At 45.8% G+C, this 23,355-nt stretch overlaps 2 protein-coding genes across 9 annotated transcripts in view; both read right to left on the bottom strand.

Annotated features, from left to right (window-relative positions):
* Positions 1-268: 268 nt before the first annotated feature.
* ppiab (peptidylprolyl isomerase Ab (cyclophilin A)) lies at positions 269-5,220 on the bottom strand. The gene is made up of 5 exons (XM_048258720.1): positions 5,062-5,220; positions 2,461-2,491; positions 2,122-2,210; positions 1,775-1,947; positions 269-936 (listed from the first exon to the last, which is right to left on the bottom strand). The coding sequence occupies exons 1-5, from the start codon at positions 5,128-5,130 to the stop codon at positions 804-806; spliced, it is 495 nt and encodes a 164-aa protein (XP_048114677.1). The 5' UTR covers positions 5,131-5,220; the 3' UTR covers positions 269-803.
* A 783-nt stretch (positions 5,221-6,003) lies between these two features.
* Positions 6,004-23,355, bottom strand: part of zmiz2 (zinc finger, MIZ-type containing 2) — a 41,964-nt gene continuing 24,612 nt past the window's right edge. For 2 of the 8 annotated variants that reach the window (XM_048258708.1, XM_048258709.1), the window contains 16 exons: positions 22,223-22,406; positions 20,718-20,957; positions 19,814-20,011; positions 19,386-19,502; positions 18,558-18,726; positions 17,462-17,603; positions 16,516-16,545; positions 16,076-16,286; positions 15,705-15,810; positions 15,268-15,425; positions 14,608-14,675; positions 13,998-14,066; positions 13,493-13,737; positions 12,867-13,126; positions 10,479-10,694; positions 6,004-9,096 (listed from right to left, as the gene is read on the bottom strand). In XM_048258708.1, coding sequence (XP_048114665.1) covers positions 8,989-9,096; positions 10,479-10,694; positions 12,867-13,126; positions 13,493-13,737; positions 13,998-14,066; positions 14,608-14,675; positions 15,268-15,425; positions 15,705-15,810; positions 16,076-16,286; positions 16,516-16,545; positions 17,462-17,603; positions 18,558-18,726; positions 19,386-19,502; positions 19,814-20,011; positions 20,718-20,957; positions 22,223-22,406 — 2,521 coding nt within the window. In that variant the 3' untranslated portion in view covers positions 6,004-8,988. The remainder of the gene's footprint in view (positions 9,097-10,478; positions 10,695-12,866; positions 13,127-13,492; positions 13,738-13,997; positions 14,067-14,607; positions 14,676-15,267; positions 15,426-15,704; positions 15,811-16,075; positions 16,287-16,515; positions 16,546-17,461; positions 17,604-18,557; positions 18,727-19,385; positions 19,503-19,813; positions 20,012-20,717; positions 20,958-22,222; positions 22,407-23,355) is intronic. The other 6 variants (XM_048258714.1, XM_048258710.1, XM_048258712.1 and 3 more) reach the window with 6 other exon arrangements.

Raw genomic sequence — 23,355 nt, 5'->3', positions numbered from 1 at the left:
TTCAGGGAGTTCATTTTCGGCCACTGACGTCACACCAGGATTGCTAAACTAGACAAAGAGCCAAAGCTGCACTCCAGTGCCATTTATGAACATTCTGTGTGGCGGACTTGAGGCTTCACCCAGACTACAGCAAATGCCCGGCCCAGAGTGGCTCCTGATCCTGACCAGATACTTTCCCAAAGTCAGACGCTAGCTGGGAAAGCTACAAACATGCAGTGGAAAGAGACTAACCTGTTGCCTAAGTGATAAAAACATAAACATGGGGAAATTAAGTCAAGGTCTTTTAATGATGTTTAGATAATTGCAAATAGTGTACTACTGCAGACCCCCTGATATGACAAGGCAGACATCGAGGTCATCTATGACAGAAACAGAATTGGAATAAATGTTACCTTGAACATCTAAGGTTCCAATCATGAGCTTAAGACACCATCGCATTCCAATTTTTCTAACCGTTTACAAAGAAACAAAGTTCTCTCTACTGACATCTAAATGCTTTTTTTTGCAAAACAAAAAACAAACAAGAAAACATTTGACTTTCAAGGAAGCTTGTTCCTACTTTAATCCTGATTTTTTTTTTTGTGGTCCTGAAAAGACATTGCTAATGCACAACACAAGGTCAGGCACAAACCAAACATGGAACGAGTATTTTCAATTTAAGGAGAAGGGTGGTAAACTCTTTAAAAACAAAAAAAGAAAACAAAATGTACATGAACAGGAATGCCGATAAACCGGAGGTTTGGGTGAGGGAAGAGGCCGGGGCAGTCAGAGGGGTGAAGGATGGAAGCGAAGATGGACGCCACTCAAAGCTGGCCGCAGTCAGCGATGGCGATCTTGGCGGAGGTCTTGCCACTGCTGGATCCCTTGGTCTCCATCTTCTTCACAACGGCGTCGCCCTCGACAACCTTGCCAAACACGACATGCTTGCCATCAAGCCTATGGCAGAAAAAAAAAAAAAAAAAAAAAAAAAAAAAAAAAACAGAAAATATTTACACACGAGACCAGGCTAGACACAACACAATTACACATTTAAACCAGTCTGGAATGGGAAGTCTGGATGGGAACGCAGGCACAGGGCGTCACAATGGCCACAAGAGCTGTAGTGAGAGATGCACATTGAAGGCCCTTAAACACCAAGTCACCGTCCTTTTTTGGAAACTGCCACCAACTTTCCTCCCCATTGTTTTGAGGGAAGCCACTCAATTTCCAGTCTTAACACACACGCAATCTTACTGGCGATGGGTAACGGTAACCACATTAGCAGTGAATAAGGCCGAGTCAGAGGGCAGCCATAATGACTTGCATGGGATTATGATTACAGCACAAATGTGACTGCTCTTTGGATGCAGGGTTGTGCACAATTTGAATTGGAATTCTGCTTCCTACCTCAATTGAAATGCAAGTGAAATTCAAGAATTTAATAGGAATTTAAGAGCCAGTTTCAATTCAATTCTGGAATTTTGCACAAGCCTGTTTGGATGGCTCTGTGGCAAGACTGCAGAGCCAATGTGGGTGGGTAGGGGTGTTCTCACTGCCCTCTAGAGGACATTTTTAGAACTGCTTCTGGATCTCACTTAGGGTGCATGGCCATTTACATTCATTCACCACACACTGCCAGTTTCAGCATACAACTCTACAGTACGTGCTCTCCGCTGGCACGTTATTCAACCAGTTGCCCTATAGGGGGCAGTATTCACACCTAACTGCCCCCTGTAGAATGTAGTGCCAGCAGACCAGGGTGGAGAGGTCCCAAGCAGTGGTATTAAGCATTTACCAGTTGGTGTCGGCGGTGCAGATGAAAAACTGGGAACCGTTGGTGTTGGGGCCGGCGTTGGCCATGGACAGAGTGCCAAAGCCTCCGTGCTTCAGGGTGAAGTTCTCATCGGCAAACTTGTTGCCATAGATGGACTTGCCACCAGTTCCGTTGTGGTTAGTGAAGTCACCACCCTGAAAACACAAATTACAACAGTAATAAGAACTAAAACAATCTTTTTCATATTAAGTAACAATCAGGGGACAAATTACCTGCAGCTGGGCATAGCTTAAAAGCGTCAGGAGGCAAAACATGAATTTTCCAGCTTTCGCAACACGCATGCCTGAAAACCCACTCGTTCCACATACCTGGCACATGAATCCGGGGATGATGCGGTGGAAGCCGGAACCCTTGTAGCCGAAGCCCTTCTCACCAGTACAGAGGGCTCTGAAATTCTCTGTCGGAAGTCAACAAAATGGAACTCAGTACTGCAAAGCGGTACTGACGGCACCCCCACACTGTCATTTCTTTAGGTGGGGGCATGGTTTTCTGTGTTTGGGATACATTTAAGCCAATACAAAACAAAGTCATTAGAGAAAGCTCCAACTTTAAACTCTGCAGCAGCACCAAAAGGACACATGATGTCACTGGGGCAACAAGGATACATTACACAGTGCACAAACCCAATATTAAAATGAGCATCTTACCGGCAGTCTTGGGGACAACATCAGCCCTCAGCTTTTTAGATGGAAGGAAAGAGAAAGGAGGAATATTAAATTGCAGTGTTCAAATTTTATCCAAACTCTTCTAGGTGTGTAGGTCACACACATCAAAAAGTGTAAGAAATCGCACATAAATAGGTTTTTCATATTGAGGACCGCTGATGTAAAGAAATATTTACATGCTTAGCGGAAACACGGGTTCCCAGTCTTTTAAGCAGTAGGGGTTAAGTCATTGAGAGACCTCAGACCCATTAGACCAGCCTCAGACGAGTCCAGGAAGTGACGTCAATTCCGGAAATAAGTACATAATTTACTTTACTCTTTATGGAGAATGCAGCTGGAAAAAACGTGTTTTCTTTTACAGTTCATGGAAAAAATAGTCACATTAGGTAAAAGCTTTTTATTATTATTCATAATTCACATTTATTTATTAAATAATCAATCGCGACTGACTGTCCAAGAGATCTGCCAGTCAGCTGGAAGGAGCTCATGATTCACGCATAGGGACTCACGGCAGATACTGCGCGAGATTTTGGTTTATGGCTATCGTTTTGGTGTCCTTCCTATTCATCAACATGAACATGATGACTAAATAAATGACTATGATGTTTAATAAACCATTGTAGGCATACAAGTTATCATTTAATCAACAATTAAGTGTTTTCTGTAGGCTAGGCTACTGTGTGACATGCTTTACACTAGGCTACAGCATATAAAATCAACAATAGGCTATCAACACGTTTGCAGTATCACTGTTGCAGAAATCACATACAAGAAGGCATCCTCTTGATTGTTTGTACATTTTTGCACATTCCAACATAAGGAAGCAGCATGAAGAAACCTGTCGTTTTTCTGCCTTATTTTCTAACTACTTTTACGAGTCTGCAGTATCACTAAGTACAGCTGTAGGGTCTAGCGTCCCTTTGTTATGATGCACTTCCTGCGACGCGGTCATTTGTCTCTAAATGACTTAACTCCCTCTCCTTTTAAGGTCATCCACGCCCTTCTAACGCCACTCCCTCGCTTTTATTTTTACACATTTCCTGTTAACAGGCTTCCCCATCAGGAAGCCAACGTTCGCTCCTCCTGCACATCACATACGCAGTCAAAAATGAAAGATACTGGTCGAATCTGAACGTATTTTTGTGCCAATTCCTGGTTAATAGTACTGATCCTGATCGGTTTGAACATCAAAACTTGTTAAGCAAAATAGTCGAGTCTTGCATAAATCGGGCTTCTAGAACTTTCATGGTGATCTCCCCGCCACTTTGATCTGCTACTGCGAACCGACCATGGAAAGGAACGACAAAAGGCGCTATGCGCGCACACAGTGCGAGTAATACAAAAGGGCCGGTAGTTAAGATGATTACTGCTACCAACTGGTTTGAGTACAATCTAGTTGTGACCTGAAATATGGACACATAATCGCTTTTACCGGCACAAGCAACACAATTAAAGATCAACATGTCTGCACATTTTGTACAGTAGGGTGGAGCACATGCAGGGTCTTCCTCGCGTGCTTCCCTCGTGGTCGGCTATTGATGGAGATGACTGTCCATCATTTCACTTCGCCAATTAAAACACCCAGATAAAGCTAGTTCACCTGTATCCACTGCATACCGGTGCGTTGCGTTGCAGAGTTCAGACCCACCCTGTGTGTGGAACCGAACCAAGATGCTGGCTTTGTGCCAACAATCCATGGTCATTTCTACAACAAATGGGCAGTAAAGCTCGAAACGCAGTTTTAATTCATATGTTCACCAAGCAACTATTAAAGATTCACTCGAGTTTGTTGAACAGCTTAACTTCATACCCCTCCCTTCCTTTCCAAAATGGCATCTTGCGCTATGAAAAAAAAAAAAAAAAAAAAAAAAAAAAAAAAAAAAAAATCTCGGGTGAAAATGGCGACGGCATTAAAAATGTGTGCTCGAGTACCTTGCTCCCTGAAAACAATTCTTTCGCAATGGCATGATTAAACTAATGTTTCTACATTTATAAAATACATGTATTAAATCATATGGAATCTTATCCATGACCGTCACCACCTAAACTTAGTCGGCATAAAATTAATATCTTCCCATCTGCGACGAAATCGTGGGATGGCTTGCTAACGTTAGCTGCTACTGATCGAAGCAAGCGCCCGCGTACATAGCAGCTACAGACACACACGCACGAGATCGCTGTTCATTGAACTCCAGCTCCATTGGTAGCCGGCCCATCATTACGGAACAAGAATGAATATCAGCAGTTTCCGTTAACAAATGACAGAAACCGATCAAACTAATTAAACAAATCAAACATTTTTACTGATAAACAGGCTTCTATAGCGAGATAACGTTAACGTTATCAATCTTTATTGATAACTTCCACGTTGAGGCACACATTTGGGCTTGAGACTTTTCTAATCGCCTTCATATGAATTTACCGTGCAATTTCACTACCGGTTTAATTGTGAAGCACACCAATCAATACGTGAAAAGGTTTAAACGAACGTTGAGCCGCCGGCATTTCCTTAAGGAAACAAACGACAATGGCAGACTCTGCTGTCAAACCTTCACATGCACGTTTACCTTTAGTTCAACTTACCTCCATAACAATCCTGCCCATGGGTGCGCCATTCTCAGTGATGTCAAAAAAAACTCTGGGGTTCGACATGGTTGCTGGTTACTAATTTTATATTACTTGCCGAAGTCGACTCCAAAATGTGCCGCAGCCGCTCGAGACTACACCGCTGTGTGAAAACTAAATATATAGAAGCGGCCAGGGCGTCAGTAAGCGGCGAGGAACCAATGAAAACACCGACAGAGCTGAATGACCTGCACGTCGACCAATTGGATATCGTATTGTTGCATACATTACAGCATGTTTCCAATTTCAAGCAAACCCTTTAGATCAGCAAAGTTCAGCCGTAGAGCATATGATTGACGTTAGGATTCACCCATTGTACTGGACAAAAATGACCACACAAAATTGTAGCCAATGATCTGGGAGAAACCGCTGTGGGTGTGTACCGACATTCGCGCCAGTCGTCGGTCGATAGCGCTTTTCACACTATGAGGGCGTCTCCTCTGAAACAAAGTCGCCATTACTGAAGATATGGTGAAATATACAAACTGGACATTATAACATCCACCACGTCTGTAATATTCATACGTGTTCCTCTATTCATAAAACTACAGTGACGACAATCATACCCTATACGTAGTTTTCCGTTTCTCTCGTTTTTCTTAAGTCCTCCAGGCGTATTTGCAATGAGCTGCTGTGGCTAGCTGAAGTTAGCATGAGACGACCATGTGCCAAGGCAATTAATTAGTAAGGCTTGTGAAGTAATGAAGTACTTTCGAGTGAGACCCGATCCTCAAAGTGTACACTTGTACATATAGCCACTCCTTTCTGATACTTATGAAAGAGAGGGATGCGGGAGGTTCATATGAAAATGATGTGGATCTTTGGAAAAGACCTCTACCTGGAACAAAGAAATTCTTGCATTACTACTTCCTAGGCGGCAAAATAACTTGAATGCAACACTTTGGGGCTTAAGTCTTTACTTATAAAACATAATGGAAATATTTCACATCTTTAGAAAAACAAATCGAGTTCAACTTTACAGGTTTAATTCAATTGTCAGAACGTATAGATTTCACCAACACATAACAAACATTTCTTCAAACATTGTGATTAATTAACAGTGTGTGACTTGCTGCTGGTCTCAAGTTAAATTCAGCGCCCTGACCTCAGAGCAGAGGAGAGGCGTCATAGTCACAGACTTCGGTGAAGATTTTTTCCATGACAAATTCATAAACATTGCTAGTACTCACACAAGAGAGAGGCATACAGTTCCACCAAATATCTTTAGAATTATAATAATAATAACGATTAATTACATACTTAATGTTCAAACTGTATGATACACAATGTCTTAAAAACCAACACAAAAAACATTGCACATCCAAAGAAAAAAAAAAAAACTTTTGATGTCCTAGACAGTTTATAATACAAACTGCACACAGCTGACAGTGCCCAGAAGACATTTTTTAAATAATAAACTCAGACAAGATAGGAAATAATTGTAGACATCACTCCCCTTCTCCAGTTTGCTGGTTCTCTTTTGGACTCCAGAGCACAAGCAGAAAGCAGGGAAACATAGGAGAGTGTCGGAGAGTTTTATTGTCACTAAGCTGTCCACATGGAAATGGGATGGAGGGTACATACTTCAAAAAAGTTCACAGCTGTAACAATCGCCTAATTTTATATCTGTACATGTTGGTCAAAAACGTCCTTCTTTCCGTTCGTTTTCAGTGTAGGTGAATAATAAAAACAATCTGGACTTAACTCCAGGATATAGCCTACCCATTCTTGCAAGCTAACACATCCTGATTTGTTTGTGTATGTGTGTGTGGGTGTTTGCTTTCTATTCTTTGTGGTATGATGGTGTACAAAATTTGGATCATTGCTGTTTATGGGGTCGTTACCATTCAGGTTGTAGTGACTTATACTGCAACCTTGTACACTCGCAAGAGACAATAATTTCCTTTCCTCAGTCAGATGCTCTTGGTCTAAGAATAACTCAGGCTTCATTCTTGCACTTGTACATCTTTAAAAGTCGGCGGTCACTTGGTCTCATGGAAATCATTTCAATTTCACTGTATATAAATTGTGTCTAGGTTCAGCTTGATTCAATTAATATAGACTGAGGGCTTCAAAACAAAACACCTGAAGAAAAGCAGAGGAGCTAACACAACAGAGAACAGGAATACAAAGACTGGTGGAAAAAGGAAAAAAATAAGAAGAAAAAAAGAGACAGACAAGCCTTAGCAGGGAGTGGAGATGGTCAAACGTGAGTGAGTGTGAGTGTGTGCGTGCGTGCGTGTGTGTGTGTGTGTGTGTGTGTGTGTGTACGCACACTTCTCATAACAGAATCACAACCTCTTCCCCCTGCCCACCATCTTACAGTACTCAGAGACCACTGAGAGATTTTGGCATTCTTGCCCCTTCCCCCCAGCTACCATTTGAGCAACACTCTGCTTCTGTTCCCCAGGCTATGAAAAGATGGTGCTGTGCACGTGTGACAGATGTCATAACAACTGTCTCCCCCAGACATCTGACCAGTCCAGCGCCTTAGACTTTAAGGGTCTTAGAGGCTGAACACGATCACAGCTCACTCCAGACCAGACGGTGCCCAGATCTGCACCCGGTCCAGTTTCGGCTGGACTAGCGCCAAGCCCAGCTACTCTTTCAAAACCTTCCCATCATTCTAATCATCTCAGAACCTTTTCATCATTCTAATAATCTCAGAACCTTCCCATCATTCTAATCATATCAGAACGTTCCCATCAGTAATCATTCTGCACTTAGGGCAGGCCCTTGTCCTGGACTTCTCACATGGGAATTTTGACACATACTCCTCTGATAACCCAGAACAACAATAACAAAAAACATGAAACTATTTTAAGGTTGTATGAGGAACCCAAATCCACATTTGTAGCAAAACACATAATTATGGCTTTGTGATCAGAGAGGGGTACTTCAGGGATTTAGAGAGTACAATGTAAAATAAAAAAAATAAAAAAAGAACAAAAATATCCAACTGCTTATTCATGGTGGAGGAGGAGACAGTCAACTCCATGGACCAAGGGGCGTTCCTTCCGCAGCAAAACTGTGCACATTCAGTCAACATTTAAAACCACGTTTTAGCTCTTCATTCATAAATTATTGATGGAGGGAGAGATCTGCAGGCTTTCCTAAGTCCACAAAGACAATGAGTACAAACACTGACCAGTCCTGGCTCCCCCGGGCTTCAACGAGGGACTCCGTATTTAAAACTTGCCGAATAAGTACTCATGGATACATTTTCCAAAATAGCCTTATTAAAAATGCAACACTCCGTCGTGTAATTTAAGAAAGGTGGTGTCCTGTTCTTGCCTTGGTACAGGTGTCCCCGGCATTACATATTAAACACTAAACAGGAGTCTGTATTCAGATCAGCTGGATTCCAACAAAAGGGATTCGGGTGGAGGGTGAGACTTCTGTGTTAGGGCGTTCAAAAGAAAAAAAAAGAAGAAAAAAAAGGGGGGGGGTCCACAAAAGTTTTAGATGCGTGCCACAGGCTGAGACGACTGCTGCAGTCCTTCAGGTCAGCATGTCCCGGTACCAGGCAGGGTCCCTCATCCTGCCCTGGACAGTAGAGGGCGCTAGAGAGCCTCTGGTCCAGTCCTGGCTCGGGTCTGTTTCAGAGCCGGCAGGTCCCTTTGAGGCAATGAGTGGAGACGCCCATCTTTCTATACAATGTTGCAGAAATATATATATATATATATATTTTTTCACTTATTTGTATGTCATATTCCATCTGGGGTTGTGTGGCACAGGACGCGGAGTACGGAGTAAGTTTGAGGAAGGTGTTGCTGTGCTGCACGAAACCGTGCCATAGCTGAGGAGGTCTTGACTGGATGTGGTTGGCCTTGCTGCAGGAGCAGAAGACAGTGGAGGTGGAGGCCTGGAGAACTGGGCACATCATCAGTTGCTCTCAAAGAGGGAGAGCAGGTCGTCGTTGCTGTTGTTGGGGAGGTCGGGCGGGCCCAGATAGGACAGCAGTTCATCTGGGTTGGTCAGCTCTGGCAGCAACTGCAGGGGTCAGGAGAGGTGGGGTACAGGGGTCAACATGAGGTGGAACAATTCAGGCTTCAGAAAGTAAAAATCAGACCACGTTTGTTCTGACCATTCACTAAACCTGATTGTAATAGAGTACCGAAGTGTGACGTTCCGTTTCCATGACTGCAGTGTCACTGGATCTAAACAAACTTTCGAAGTGGCATCGACAGCATTGCATTTAGACATGTGGGATCGTTTCTACCTCATAAATTGTTTTTAAATGTAGGCTATAGCCGTTTAAACGTGTTTTACCTGCTAGGCAGCCGCTTAGCCACATAACACGGATTCCCAGTCAGGTGTAATAGTAAGAAACAAAATCCCAGTGGATATTTCACATCTTATCAAATGCTGATGGCTGTTAAGAGTGACGTTTTTGCCTCAAACATAAAGCCAAGACACGTCTGTGAATTTAAGGATTTTAAACGCATGCTGCTACCGTAAGTTGCAGGTCTGTTTTACAGAGGAAACCCATGCTAAAATAAACTTGATAGTCACAGAGTTTATAGTGTTGGTTTCGATATATGTTGTAGTATGTGATTCCTACAGTGTAAAAAAATATACTAACATCTTGCAAACGTAAAATTATTTCAATAGATTAATAAAGCTACCGCTACGGTCACTACTATGGTTAAATTGATTTGTTTAGATCCAGTGAAATTGCTACCTTGACAACGCTATGTCTTACTTAGTGAAATCAACTTGATCAACGTGGGTAGACATTATGAATTATAACTTCAACCTATATCTTTACAGACTATTATATTTATGAATGTGCTAGAGTATGCATACACAGGAGTCAACATGAACAGACATGGTGTGTGTGTGTGTGTGTGTGTGTGTGTGTGTGTGTGTGTGTGTGTGCATACATGTATAAGAATAAAATATATATATGTATAAGAATCAAAGCTGGAGAAATGGCTGACATTTTCTCAGACATCTCAGGGCTATGCAGAGCTTTCCATGAGAGTTAACCACCGGTTTTAGTATTTAAACCAGGAATTCATTTCACACCATGAATGTTGACCATGTGTGTTACTGTTGCCAAAGAAGGACAGTGTATCTAACTTGTTACTGTTACAACAGTAGACTCTTTCTCTCCTCTTCAGCCTGAGACAAATTGTTGCAGCACAGTTTGTGCTGGAAAAAAAAATTCCTCATAAGGCTCTTTTTCTTGAGAAGTCGGCAAGTAAGCCTGGATCGAGAGTTCTTTTCCACAAAACTTGAAATGCTGCACATGTCTGAAATGCTATGCTAGTAGATACAAGCCAGTACAAGTTAGCATATGGGCTGTCAGGTTGTTGTGCCATCCCTCACCCAACACAGCCCAGACACTGGCAGAGTTACACAGGACTTACATCAAGCGCTGGCTCTGGAACATCGCCTGGGCCGCCCAGTCCAAACGCGTTGTCCGGGTGCATCCGGGAATTCTGGGAAGGGCCGCGTGAGTGCATCTGTCCTCCGGGGCCGCTGAGGTTGCCGTTGCCGTGCATGGCCTGCTGTTGCTGTTGTTGCTGCTGCTGCTGCTGCTGCAGGTTACCGTGGCCAGAGTCCATGCGGCCTCCATGGGCCATCTACAATAACAAAAAGGGCAAAAGGGGAACACTCACTATCAGTCATTTTAGCCCAACATCCCTTAACATAGTCTCTTTACAGAGTATGTATGTTTATGAGATATTGTATGCAGAGTAGACATAGGTTACTGTAGTAGGTTACTGTATGTGTGTCCAAATGCGCTTTTCTCGCTCTCCCTTTCTCTGTCTTTCTCTCTCTGTGTGTGTGTGTGTGTGTGTGTGTGAATATATGTCATTTATAATGTGTTTAAGTGCTTCTGACTGCATTTATCAATGTCCTCTTATGTGTAAATAAGTATGTATGTGTGTGTGTGTGGAGTTTAGACAGAGGAATCTATAAAACCTATTGAACCCTGCTAGAGTGTGAGAGACAGGTGCAAGTGACGGGGCCCTGGATCTTAAGCTGCTGTCGCCTACAGAGCCTTTGAAAAGCCCTCCATTCACATTCTCACTCACACACACACACACACACAAACACCATGCGGGCACGACAGACAAATTACACTCTCCAATGTTCATGTGATAGTGGCAATATGCAAATCGTTGTGTGTCTGTGTCAATTTGTTCCTCAAAGTGAGAGATAAAAGGAGTGTGTGTGTGTGTGTGTGCTGTTGGATAGCACAGAAGAATTTGACATGACACAGGCGAGCACACCATTAACTGGTTTAGAGAAGAAAAAGAGAGAAAAAAAAGGAAAATTTAATTGACATAACCTGTTCCTCCAGACACCTGTACGTAACCAGGGCGACCAGGGGCACTGCTGAGTCACTCAGAGACGGCCGTCAGGTATAAAGGTCAACCCTAATCTCTGCTGGCACACAAATAGTGTGGCAAGATCAACCGTGTTGGGGTTGCGCCTCACGCCTCGGTGCACTCTACTACGGGCATCTCAGCGTGGCAAAGCTGCTCTCAGAGCAGCCCTATTGGTCAGCGCCAAACTTAAAGGAACACGGCGACTTTTTGGGAAATTAGCTAATCTGCCGTCTACCCTACAGTTAGATTAGAGGACACATGCCCCTCTTTTCTCTGTGTGTGCAATAACCCAGTCTGACACTTCAACTCACTGCTGCTAGAGTTGATGTCTGTTACTGCACCACTACTTCATGTGAGAGTTGACAAAAAGGATCTCAGTAAAGCATGTGTGGAAACTACAGTGAAAGTTAAGTGAGTGAGGAATTTGTGCAGTATGTGTGTGTGTGTGTGCCTGTGTGTATGTGCCTGTGTGCAGGTGCGTGTGTGTGTGTGTGCCTGTGTGTGTGTGTGTGTGAGAGAGAGAGATGATGTCTGCACCAAACTCTGGATTAATGACTGATTTTCTTAACCCTTATCAGAAAACATACACATTACACACCTAGGATATTGAACACACTCATTAAATGTCTTATCTGCCTTTGTATGAGGCACAGCAGGACACTCTTCTGACATCAATCATTCATGCCAGCTGGGTCAAGAGACTGAATGCAGATAAAGGTTTTGGGTAAGTTGGTTTTCGATGTAAAAAGGTTTGAATACAACTAAAGCAAACAAAGCTACAGCCATTTACTAATAACTTCCGGAAAATGCATCCAGAAAAAAAGAAGAAGAAAAATGAATACAGAAAGATCTAATAGATAGATAGATAGATAGATAGATAGATAGATATATACTTTATTGATTTCTAAACCACTCGCTGGAGCTCCACCATCTTGAATTATCTTTTCGAGTTAAATTTCAAGCAAAGCGGCCTTGACTTTGGCAGTCACAGTTTCACTTTGCACTTCTCGTCTATTTTGGCCCCGCCTAGCTGGTGACATAACGACCAATTGTCAATTGAAAATGAATGCCTCTTGCAGCTAATGTCTCCATGGGGTAAACCTTTGGCCTTCTGTGAAAGAGAGGCTGGCTGCTGTGCTGTGTGTGTGTGTGTGTGTGTGTGTGTGTGTGTGGTGCCTAAACCTCAGGCCCTCTGTGGGAGAGAGGATGCTGTGCTGTGCTGTGTGTGTGTGTGTGTGTGAGTGAGTGAGTGAGTGAGAGTGAGTGAGTGAGTGAGTGAGTGAGTGAGTGAGTGAGTGAGTGAGTGAGTGAGTGAGTGAGTGAGTGAGTGAGAGAGAGAGAGAGAGAGAGAGTGAGTGAGAGAGTGAGTGTGAGAGTGATTGAGTGAGTGTTAGTGTGTGTGTGTGTGTGTGTCTAAACCTCGGGCCCTCTGTGCGAAAGAGGCTGGTGTCTGGTCTCCGGGTAGCGTGCGGAGTGGGTCTCTGGATGGGGCTGGTGGGGCCTCACCTGTCCAGACATGGGGTGTCCCACGGGCTTGTCCGGCGTGAGAAGTCCACTGGGGAGGTCCGACTGATAGGAGATGGACGGGGGGCCTGAGCCGAACTCACCCATGGTGGGGGTCCCCGGGGCATTAGGAAAGTCCGAGAAACCAGGCTGCTGGTTAGAGTAGCCTGACCCGCCTATGAGGGAAGGGTCGCGAGAGGAAGTAGAGGAGAGAGAGAGAGAGAGAGAGAGAGAGAGAGAGAGAGAGAGAGTGGTAGAAGTGCGAAAGAGAACGAGAGAGGGAGAAAGGGAGAAATTAGAGAATAAAAATGGGAAAGGCAGAGGGAGGACAGAGGGTAAATTAAAGGAAAAAAAGAGCGAAAATTAATTTTACAAACAAAGAAATAAAAAATTATGTATATAAAACAGTCAACATTGCTGAGAATTAAGTTAACTGATACCACTTTAGAGACAAACAAGTTGTCTAAACTGTTTATCTGATTCCACAATAATTTTAGGGACACATCCTGATTGCCCCTACTGAAGAGGGTCTGCTGACCAACCTTGGCTGGGGTACTCTGGTGTGTGGCTGCTGCCCCCCTGTGGCAGCGACTGGTATGGCGAGGAGGCTGGGCCCAGCGCTGCAATCATCTCCATGACGCTGGGCAGGATCATGTGACTGGGGCTAAGGGTGCGGCAGCGCTTAAGAGCAGGCCCGTCCGGATCCTCTTTAATGTGCAGATCCGGTTTCACCGGCACCGGCTTCCAGCCGCACACCGGGTCAATGGTGATTTCCTCATAGTCAGAACTTTAGCAGAGTAGAGAGGAAGAAACCACTTTAGATTCTCACAGAGAGACAAAGACAATGACATGGCCAACACACACGCGCACACATGCACAGACACAAACACACATACACATTTTTGTTCACTGGTGTTGTAGGAAACTGGTCCCACCCACGGCTGGATTGTATGGAAGTGTGACTAACAGTGTGAAATGGGTGTGGACGAGCATCCCTTGATTCTAACCTACCTAATCGAGGGAGAGAGAGAAAATTGGAATACTCACTTCTGGATGTAGATGAGAATACCCAGCATGTACTGGTCAACCTCCAGTCCTTCTAGAAGAGCCGTTTTACTTCAAGAGAGAGACACACAGGCGTCAAGTCAGACCAAAACAAACAAACAAACAAACAAACAAACACTCCGACCACCTTTCTCCCCTCTCCTTTAAGACACAGATTGAACTGTATTTACACTGACAATGCAAAAGAAGGCTGAGCACTGAGCACTCAAGACTGTCTCTGAGAGGCCATCCAGAGGCATTTGCTGATTCTGTGTGTTACAACAGATAAGTGGTGTATGCCAGATCAGGGCCATATGAGGGCCATAACAGGGCCAAACCAGAGGTTCAACTCTCCTAAAAGGACTTGTACTGTATTGTTTAGTCATCGTGTTATAGAGAGGGACCGCTAAATGATAGCCTCAACCACTGACTGCTGGTTGTGTAACACAACAAAGCTTTCGCTAAACACAGCCAAAGTTGAAAAACTGGAGAGTTTATGATCTGGCAGACACTGTTTACAGTCGAACCACACGATATGACATAACAAAAATATCTAAAAGGGTGTGTGTCTGTTTGTGTGTGTGTGTGTGTGTGTGTGTGTGTTGAATCTTACTTGCACACAGGGCAGCGCCATGTGCCTCGCTCACAGTTCAGCTGTAGGTAAGACTCCAGGTCAAAGCACTAGAGAGAGAGAGAATATGTAAAAATATGAAGAGAAAGAGAGATAATGTAAAAATCTCACAGCAAAGCTTTCAAAAAGAATAATCAAAACAGGCATTACTGCAAAACTCTGCTGTGTTCTGGACTATGGCATCTGAAGAAATCCATTTATAGAACTATATAGTCAGACAGAGAGGCACAAGGTTTCATCAGCTGGTGAACTCCTTTTGAGCACCACGTCAGCCAAATCTTACAGTTGGTGTAATAATGTGTGCCAGTGTCTCATCTTTATGTCTCTCGTCTAGATCTAACCAGTGCCCCCACTCCTACACGGTTCAGTCGTTTTCTCAATTCTCAAAGACTCACTCTCTCTCTCTCTCTCTCACACACACACACAAAAGAATCACAGCCTTGAACAGATCTGATGAGAATATTGTGCTTGCGGCTTAACTCAGTGATATTTGTCTGGAGTCTGACTCTCAGTTGGACACGCACATTCAAACTAACCTGTATGTGTCTGCAGTCTGGTTCTCCATTACTCACACAACCTCTCCTACTAAACCTTTAAAAGGCTGGTTTTGTATGACACACACACACACACACACACACTAACCTGTATGTGTCTACAGTCGTGTCCACGGGCGGGCAGCTGGATTCGGCGGAAGGTGATTGGACACTTGAGCGACACTTTGATGCCCGTCTGTTCCACGCCATCCTCCCCGTTCAGGCCCGGCGTCCCAGGGATGGTGCCACTGCTGAAGTTACGCTTGACTGCACAGGAGAGAGAGAAAGTGGACGGGAGAGAGAGAGAGGGGGAGAGAGAGAGAGAAAGAGGAGAGAGGGAGGGAGAGAGAACGGAGGGGAGAGAGAGGGAGGGAGGGAGGGAGGAGGAGGGAGAGAGTATAGACCATAAGCGGAGGAATATGAGACGCTATGAAAACTCAATTTGATCATGAATACAATAAAGGCATTAAAACACAACACTGCAGTAGGTGGCAGAGTGTATATGTGTATGTGTGTGTGTGTGTGTGTGCGTGTGTGTCCACTCACTCTTGGTGACGCAGTGCTCGGCAGGAAGCAGCCTTTTCTTCATGAGGCCCTGGAGCACGGAGCGAACAGAGGGCCTGTGGACCAGCTGCAGCACAAACAGATGAGACTGCACACGCACACGCAGCGAGCGAGGGAGGGAGGGAGGCAGGGATGGAGGGAGAGAGGGAGAGAGAGCAGGTGGGAGGGGGGGGGGGTGGAGGGGGGTAGAGAAGAAAGTTTTATTTTAACTGGATTGAATTTGACACTGCACAGTACACACACCCATTATGAAGGTTACACGTTCCGATAGATACAGCAACACCTTCAACTACACACACACCCATACACACACACACACACAGACAGTAGACACACACACAGTGGTGACTTACACAGCAGCAGGCGGTGACGGTGATCTGGATGGTGTTGCGTCCCGGCTGGCACACCTGCTTCAGGTAAAGGGGCTTATGGGAGGTCTTGTTGTCCCCGCGCTCAATGGTCAGAGGCGTGGCGTTCACGCTCACCTGCACCGACGCCGGCCAGTTGGTGTTCATCTGCCGGTCCTCATGGTGGTAGCACTTAAACTGCAACTCCAGGTCAGGCCTGCGCAAACACGCGTGCACACACACACACACACACACACAGACAAGAGCAAACATGATTACTCAGACTTAAAACACTCAAATATGAAATCAATTTGAAATTTAATGAGTGGTGGTTGGGTGCAAACACATCTTTTTTTAATGTGTGTGTGTGTGTGTGTGTGTGTGTGTGTGTGTGTGTGTGTGTGTGTGTGTGTGTGTGTGTGTGTGTGTGTGTGTGTGTAACGCACCCGCTAATGCACCCGCACCCATCATGACAGCTGGCGAAAACGCAGAGAAGTAAAAGTTGCAGTTTAAGTATGGAAGTGATCACGATAGGATGTTCTTTTGATATGTATGGGATGTTCTTTTGATATGTATAGGATGTTCTTTTGATATGTATAGGATGTTCTGTTAATATATATGGGATGTTCTTTTGATATGTATGGGACGTTCTTTTGATATGTATAGGATGTTCTTTTGATATGTATAGGATGTTCTTTCGACTTGTACATAGACACCTGTTTTAACTCTAAGCTGTTGAAATATCCCAAACCTGGGGTTTCAATGCAAAGTTATCGTTCTTGTGTTTGAGAGTCGTGGGCATGTGCACAAACTTGTTTTACGATCTGTAATTTCTTCCCCTGTGTTAAGATCCAAATAAAAGCATTACAATATGTGTGCTCGTCAGAATCCCTGACTGAGCACGAACATATGACTTCAGGAGACAGGGCCAGAGACTCCACCAAACAGTCTACTGTTTGCGCTCAGGGTCAGGTCTTTCACCGGCTAGATGCTACACATCTAATACTCCTGGAGTAGTCCACTCGTCTGTCTGTCTGTCTTTCTCTTGTGTGTGTGTGTGTGTGTGTGTGTGTGTGTGTGTGTGTGTGTGTGTGTGTGTGTGTGTGTGTGTTCGCTGACTCTAGGACACATGCTCAGATTGTCTGCTCCAGGAGTAGCGAGTGACACTATGCTGTCCACCTCATGCTGACCAACAGCAGAGGCTCAGGCTGCTTCACCTCTCCACCTCCTACAGTCTCAGTGCTTTTCTCAAGGACGCGCAAACACACAGCCAGGGGGCGCCAAACTCCAGCTGGGAATACTAGATTCCTCATGGTTATCTGCTCTATCTGAGTGAGTGTGTGTGTCTGTGTGTGTGGATAACATGCAAGTGAGTGTGTGTGTGTGTGTTACCTCATAATAAGAGTCTTGTAGACGGAGTCTCGCAGCTGGAAGACGTGGTTGCTAACGGCTAGGTTGTGCTCCAGGCGGAAGGGCTCTAGCACCACACCGTCCCGCACAGGGAAGGTCAGGCGAAGGTCATCGCTAGGGTTACCTATATACACAACAGACATAACATGGAATCTTCAATAATAACATTCTAGAAAAATACAGGAAATGAAATTAAGGAATATTAAATGAAGTATTTGAACTTTTAGTCCGTCACGTCCATATTACTCAAAGGAAGCTCAAGAAAAGCTCAAAAGAGCTGTGTGTAGCACAAAACTCAATTCACCCCCCCTCACCTTCATAAACATCATTACATTACATTATTTGTCCTTTATCTTATGGGCCCCACAGATCCCCAACCACTAGACCACCACAACGTCACTACAAGGTCAAGCCATGGAATGGGTATCACTTGTATAGTATAAGTATATATACCCTTTTGATCACGTGAGGGAAATTTGGTCTCTGCATTTATCCCAATCCGTGAATTAGTGAAACACACTCAGCACACAGTGAACACACGGTGAGGTGAAGCACACACTAATCTCGGCGCAGTGAGCTGCCTGCATCAACAGCGGCGCTCGGGGAGCAGTGAGGGGTTAGGTGCCTTGCTCAAGGGCACTTCAGCCATTCCTACTGGTCGGGGTTCGAACCGGCAACCCACCGGTTACAAGTCCGAAGCGCTAACCAGTAGGCCACGATTGCCCAGCAACTTGTGCTCTGGTATCTCAGTGCTCACGGACCACAGAATCAGCACTAGCGGGCCCTGGGCCATTTCAGACGACTGAACCCAGGGAAGGGCCAGAGCACACAAATCATTCTTTCAGACTTTCATTGTGGTGCAAGCGACTAACGTTTTGACACACAGCGTCAACGACTTGGTTTGACTCTGAGGAAGACGTTGTGCGTCAAAACGTTCAGTCATCTGAAGTGGCTCAGGGCTGCTGCTCATTAAAGGACCACTTCAAGGTCACTACAAGGTTGTGGTGGAGTGCGAGGTGGCGAGTTCAGTATAGGAATGCAGAGGTGAGGAACCTGCAGAGGCTGTTCCCATGCTTACCTGTAGGTGGCTGCATTGAGGCAATGTTGGGCTTGACGTCGGGGAGGAAGGGTGACTTGACGTCCTGCCCCGGCGACATGTAGGGGGGCATCGAGCTGCCCGGCGTCATGGGAGGAGTGGGGTTGCCAGGCAACGGAGAGCTGGGGTAGCCTGGCATCGTCCGCCCAGGCTAGAGGTGAGCAGAGATAAGGAACAGGTTAGACAGGTAAGGTAAGGTTATTACACACCAACACACACACACACACACACACTGTGCAAAGATGAACACTCCATACACACACAGACACACACTAACATGCACGTGTTTATGGAAACAGACACACTGCATACATGCCTGAACGTATACAATCATATAATTATCAATATGTATGTACGCCTACACATAACAAACACATGTGCATTTACTGTACAAGAAAACACACACGCACGCGCGCGCGGTATACCAAGTATAACACGTGAGATACTGAACAGCAGTGGATTTAAGTTCTCTCTCTCTCCCACACATACACACACATGCTTATGAAAACACAGACACACCTGCATGCATGCCTGAACGTAAGCACTCACATAAGTACCAATACACATGTCTACACATACCAAAAATGTGCATTTGCAAGAAAACACACACACACACACACACACACACACACACACACACACACACACACGCGGTATACCAAGTATAACACGTGAGATACTGAACAGCTGTGGATTTAAGTTCTCTCTCTCACACACAAAGTATACCAGGTATTCAACGTGAGATCCTCAACAGCAGTGGATCTCTCTCTCACACACACACACACACACACGAAGTACTGCAGCACTAACCCCGTTGACGGCAGCCTGTGTGAAAGTGTTGTACGGTCCCCCTCCTCCAGCGACTGCAGATGCCAGGCTGCTGTGAGTGGCACCCTGCCCGTTAAACTGGTCCGCCTGTGGGGAGAGCTGAGCCATTAGAGCCCAAAACACACACACAAACACACACACACACACACACACACACTTTATTCAACATACTGTAGCTCAGACACCAGCCCTCTAACCTTTGCGTACTTATGCATACAAATACATAAACACAACACAAACTCATTAACACTGCCAGTACAACACAACACGTACACTGACACAGACACACACACACAAACAAACAAAATAATCCTCCTAAATACTAGCCCCCGTTGGCATCCCTTATGGTTAACATGGCTAACTAGCCTTTGTGACCCTTTGTGCATCAGACATCGGCCGTCTCCTCTCACCTTGTAGTACTGGCCGGGGTTGCTGGGTCCGGTGGGGTACTGGCTCATGCCCCCCGGCTGCATGCCCATCCTGTGGGAGGGGTAGGAGGGGGAGGGCGCCGAGCGCTGGGGGCCCGCTCCGTGGTACTGCATCGGCTGGCCCGGATACGGCCCGCCTCCGGGACCCATGCCAGGCCCACACTGCTGCCCAGGGAAACCCTGCAGAGAGAGAGAGGGATGGTAGAGAGAGAGAGAGAGAGAGAGAGAGAGAGAGGTCACACAGAATATTACTAACCAGTAAGCCTCTCAGTTCAGACTGGAACACTCTAGAGGTCTGTGCAGCAACTAGCATCTTTAACTAATTTCACTGGCACCAGCTTCAATGTTATTCCTCATTTGTAAGTTGCTTTGGATAAACTGACTCAATTGTATATACTGCCAAAATAAACAAACGAATGCTCTAGAGAAAGCACTAGGCACCAAGGTAACCGAAAACAAAGAAAAGAAACAAAGGCAAAGAAAAACTCTGAAATTCGAAACAGACATTATTCTGATTTGTTCATGAGGATTAGTAAGGGCTGAGCTACACCAGGCACGTAACTGAAGCGTTCCGTTCGCGTTGCGTCTGCTGCAACAATTAACTTACACTATAATCAATGGAAGTAGCTACACCAGATGTGATAGCGGCGGGTACGTTTGAAAAAAATGGACTATTCATCTAAAATGGATTTTAAGCGTCGGAACGCTTCAGTTACACGCCTGGTGTAGCTTCGCTGTAAGAGAGCAATGATGGAAGGACAAAAGCACAGCTCTGGTGCGGCAGGGCACACAGACACCGCTTGCTCCAAAGACCTGTAACGTTAAGTGTTCTAACTTAACACTCACTCTCACTCTCACACACACACACACACACACACACACACACATCAGAGTTATACGGGCGCTTGAGGCCCTGCTGGTGTCGTGGTGGTCCCGGCTGTCCGGCGTAGCCAGGATGCTGCGCCATCCTCTGGCCCTGTGGGGGGCCGTACATGGGGCCCATGGAGGGGGGTCCGCGCGCTCCAACCATCCCGCCCGGGCCCATCCCCCCCGGCCCCATCCCTGGGGGGCCCCGAGGGCCCGAGTGGGACAGGAACTGGGTGTTGTAGGAGGAAGCACCACCCATCTGTGGAGAAAATGATCAAAATAATTTACCAAAACACACACACACACACACTGCGCGCTGCGCTACGCTGCACACAATGTCAAGAGAAGGAAGAAACTATTTTTGAAGAATAATAGTGAATTCCACACCCTGTCTGATGGGGAGGGCGCTGTAATAACAGCTGCAAATACACACATGTGGAGACTGGGGCTGACACACACACACACACACACACACACACACACACACACACAGCCGTAGGAACACGCACGTAGGCATATGCATGCACTCAGTGTGTGCGTGTGTGCGTGTGTGCATGTGTGTGCATGTGTGTGAGTGTTGTGCGTGTTTGTGAGTGTTGTGCGTGTGTGTGCAGAGAGCTGGGGCAGAGATGAGGGGAGGGCAACTAGGTCAGGCCAGTGAGCCATTAGCAGCAGCGGAACCCAACACACTAGCCGTCGCCACTGTGGTTATGAAGTCACGTCTCCCAGCCAGCACACAGCCCGCACATAAAGCACACAGGCCAATCAGAGAGAGAGAGAGTGTGTGTGTGTGTGTGTGTGTGTGTGTGTGTGTGTGTGTGTGTGTGTGTGTGTGTGTGTGTGGAGGGGGGTGTTTTTAATGAGTGCGTTCATATGTGCATGTGGATGCAATTAGTTGTTGTGTACGTTTTGAGTCATGTGTCTCTATATCATTTATTGTTTGTGTGTATTTGCGCGTGTGTATTTGTGTGTGTGTGTGTGTGTGTTGGAGGGCTATGTGTATATGTGTGTGTGTGTTGGAGGGCTATGTGTACGTGTGTGTCTTTGTGTGTGTGTAAATTTGTGTGTTGGGAGGGCTGTGTGTATATTTGTGTGTGTGTTTTTCTGTGTGTGTGTGTGTGTGTGTGTGTGTGTGTTGGAGGGCTATGTGTATGCAGTGAAATGCTGCCATGCTGTGTGGGCTCATTGAGCTCAGCACTGAGGGTGGCCTCTGCCTGCAGTTCCCTAAGTGTCCAGCAGAGAGTGCAACACTGAGCAGGAGGAGCTCTTTGTTCCCTGCGTCTCTCTCACTGTTACACAAGCAGGGCAGTGGCAGAAACCTGCCTTTCTTTGTGTAGCACATCTTTGTCTACATCTGCCCACCACACACACACACATTTTTCATCTTCTTGGGACAAATATACTGAGCGTGAACCTGTTTGATGTCCTTTAACTGACTTTATTTATTCTCCTCTCCTCCATGCGCTGTTGCAACGCATCCATCAACAGGAGGCGTGCGTTTTTCTTTTTGATAACAAATCTTACCGGGCCATAGCTCATTTCCTGGTTCTGTTTCTCTTGAATGGCGGCAACCGTTGCTGTGGCGGTGGCGGTGGCTGTGGCGGCGGCGGCAGCAACAGCCGCGGCAGCGGCGGCCTGGGTGAAGTCTGTGGGGGGGCGGGCGCCATGGGGGGGCATGCCCATGGATCCCCCGCCGCTACTGGGGTAGCTGTGGAGGAGCGAACAGAAATCAGACATCAGGCTACATCAAGGGCTACCAGGGGCAGAGACTACAGACAGCTGAACTGAGCCCATCTAAACTACGGCTCGGACAGAGCTCAGCCAGAGCTGGACCAGAACACAGCCAGAACTGAGCCAGAACTGAGCCAGACATGAGCCAGGTCAACACCGTAGTCATTTGCAGTCTGGGTTCTAAAGAATAAAATGAATATTGTTGTAATCTCTTTTGTGCATTACTGCAGTTGGTGCGAGTGTGTGTATGTGTGTTTCTGTATGCATTTTGTGTGTGTAAGTGTGCACATGTGCTTGTCTGCACTTAATTACAGTATATAGTGAATGTGTATATATACACTTGGGTGTATGTGCATTCCTGTGTGCAAGAGTAGGTACTTGTGCATGTCTTTGTGGGCGTGTGTTAGTGTGTATGTGTGTGTGCACATTATTGTGAGTGTATGTGTGTGCATTTCTAAGTGTGTGTGTGTGTGTGTGTGTGTGTGTGTGTGTGTGTGTGTGTGTGTGTGTGCGCATGTAAAAGGATCTTGGCGGCTGCTTGTCAGAGACAGAGCCAACACCACAAGCTGAAGCTGCTGAATCAAAACAGTCACACAGCCATGCAAATGAATCCAGAGGGACGACAGCATGGAGGAGAGGAGTAAGTGTGTGTGTGTGTGTGTGTGTGTGAGTGAGAGAGAGAGAGAGAGAGAGAGTGTGTGACTCAGTGAAGCAGGGGCGGGACTACCTCGCTGGTACATTCAGCTCTTGACATACACACACACACACACTCCAAAAAATAACTCTCCTCACGTTAGTGACGTAGACACACACATGTTCAAAAAATAACCCTCTCCACATCACTGACGTAGGCTAGCAGCTCTGACGTCTCCTCATGACACACACACACACAACTGCATTCATCCTCGGATTTCTCGTTGTGACCG

The sequence above is a fragment of the Alosa alosa genome, chromosome 12 (assembly GCF_017589495.1).
Source record: "Alosa alosa isolate M-15738 ecotype Scorff River chromosome 12, AALO_Geno_1.1, whole genome shotgun sequence".
NCBI classification, from domain to species: Eukaryota; Metazoa; Chordata; class Actinopteri; order Clupeiformes; family Clupeidae; genus Alosa; species Alosa alosa.
The sequence above is the reverse complement of the archived record's forward strand: the minus strand, read 5'-3'. Positions and strand labels throughout refer to the sequence as shown.

Coding starts and splice junctions, on each gene's coding strand:
- ppiab (XM_048258720.1), bottom strand. CDS start 5,130: ATGTCGAACCCCAGAGTTTTTTTTGACATCACTGAGAATGGCGCACCC. Junction 2,211..2,460: donor TGTTGTCCCCAAGACTGCCG/GTAAGATGCTCA, acceptor GACTTCCGACAG/AGAATTTCAGAGCCCTCTGT. Junction 1,948..2,121: donor TCCCCGGATTCATGTGCCAG/GTATGTGGAACG, acceptor TTGTGTTTTCAG/GGTGGTGACTTCACTAACCA.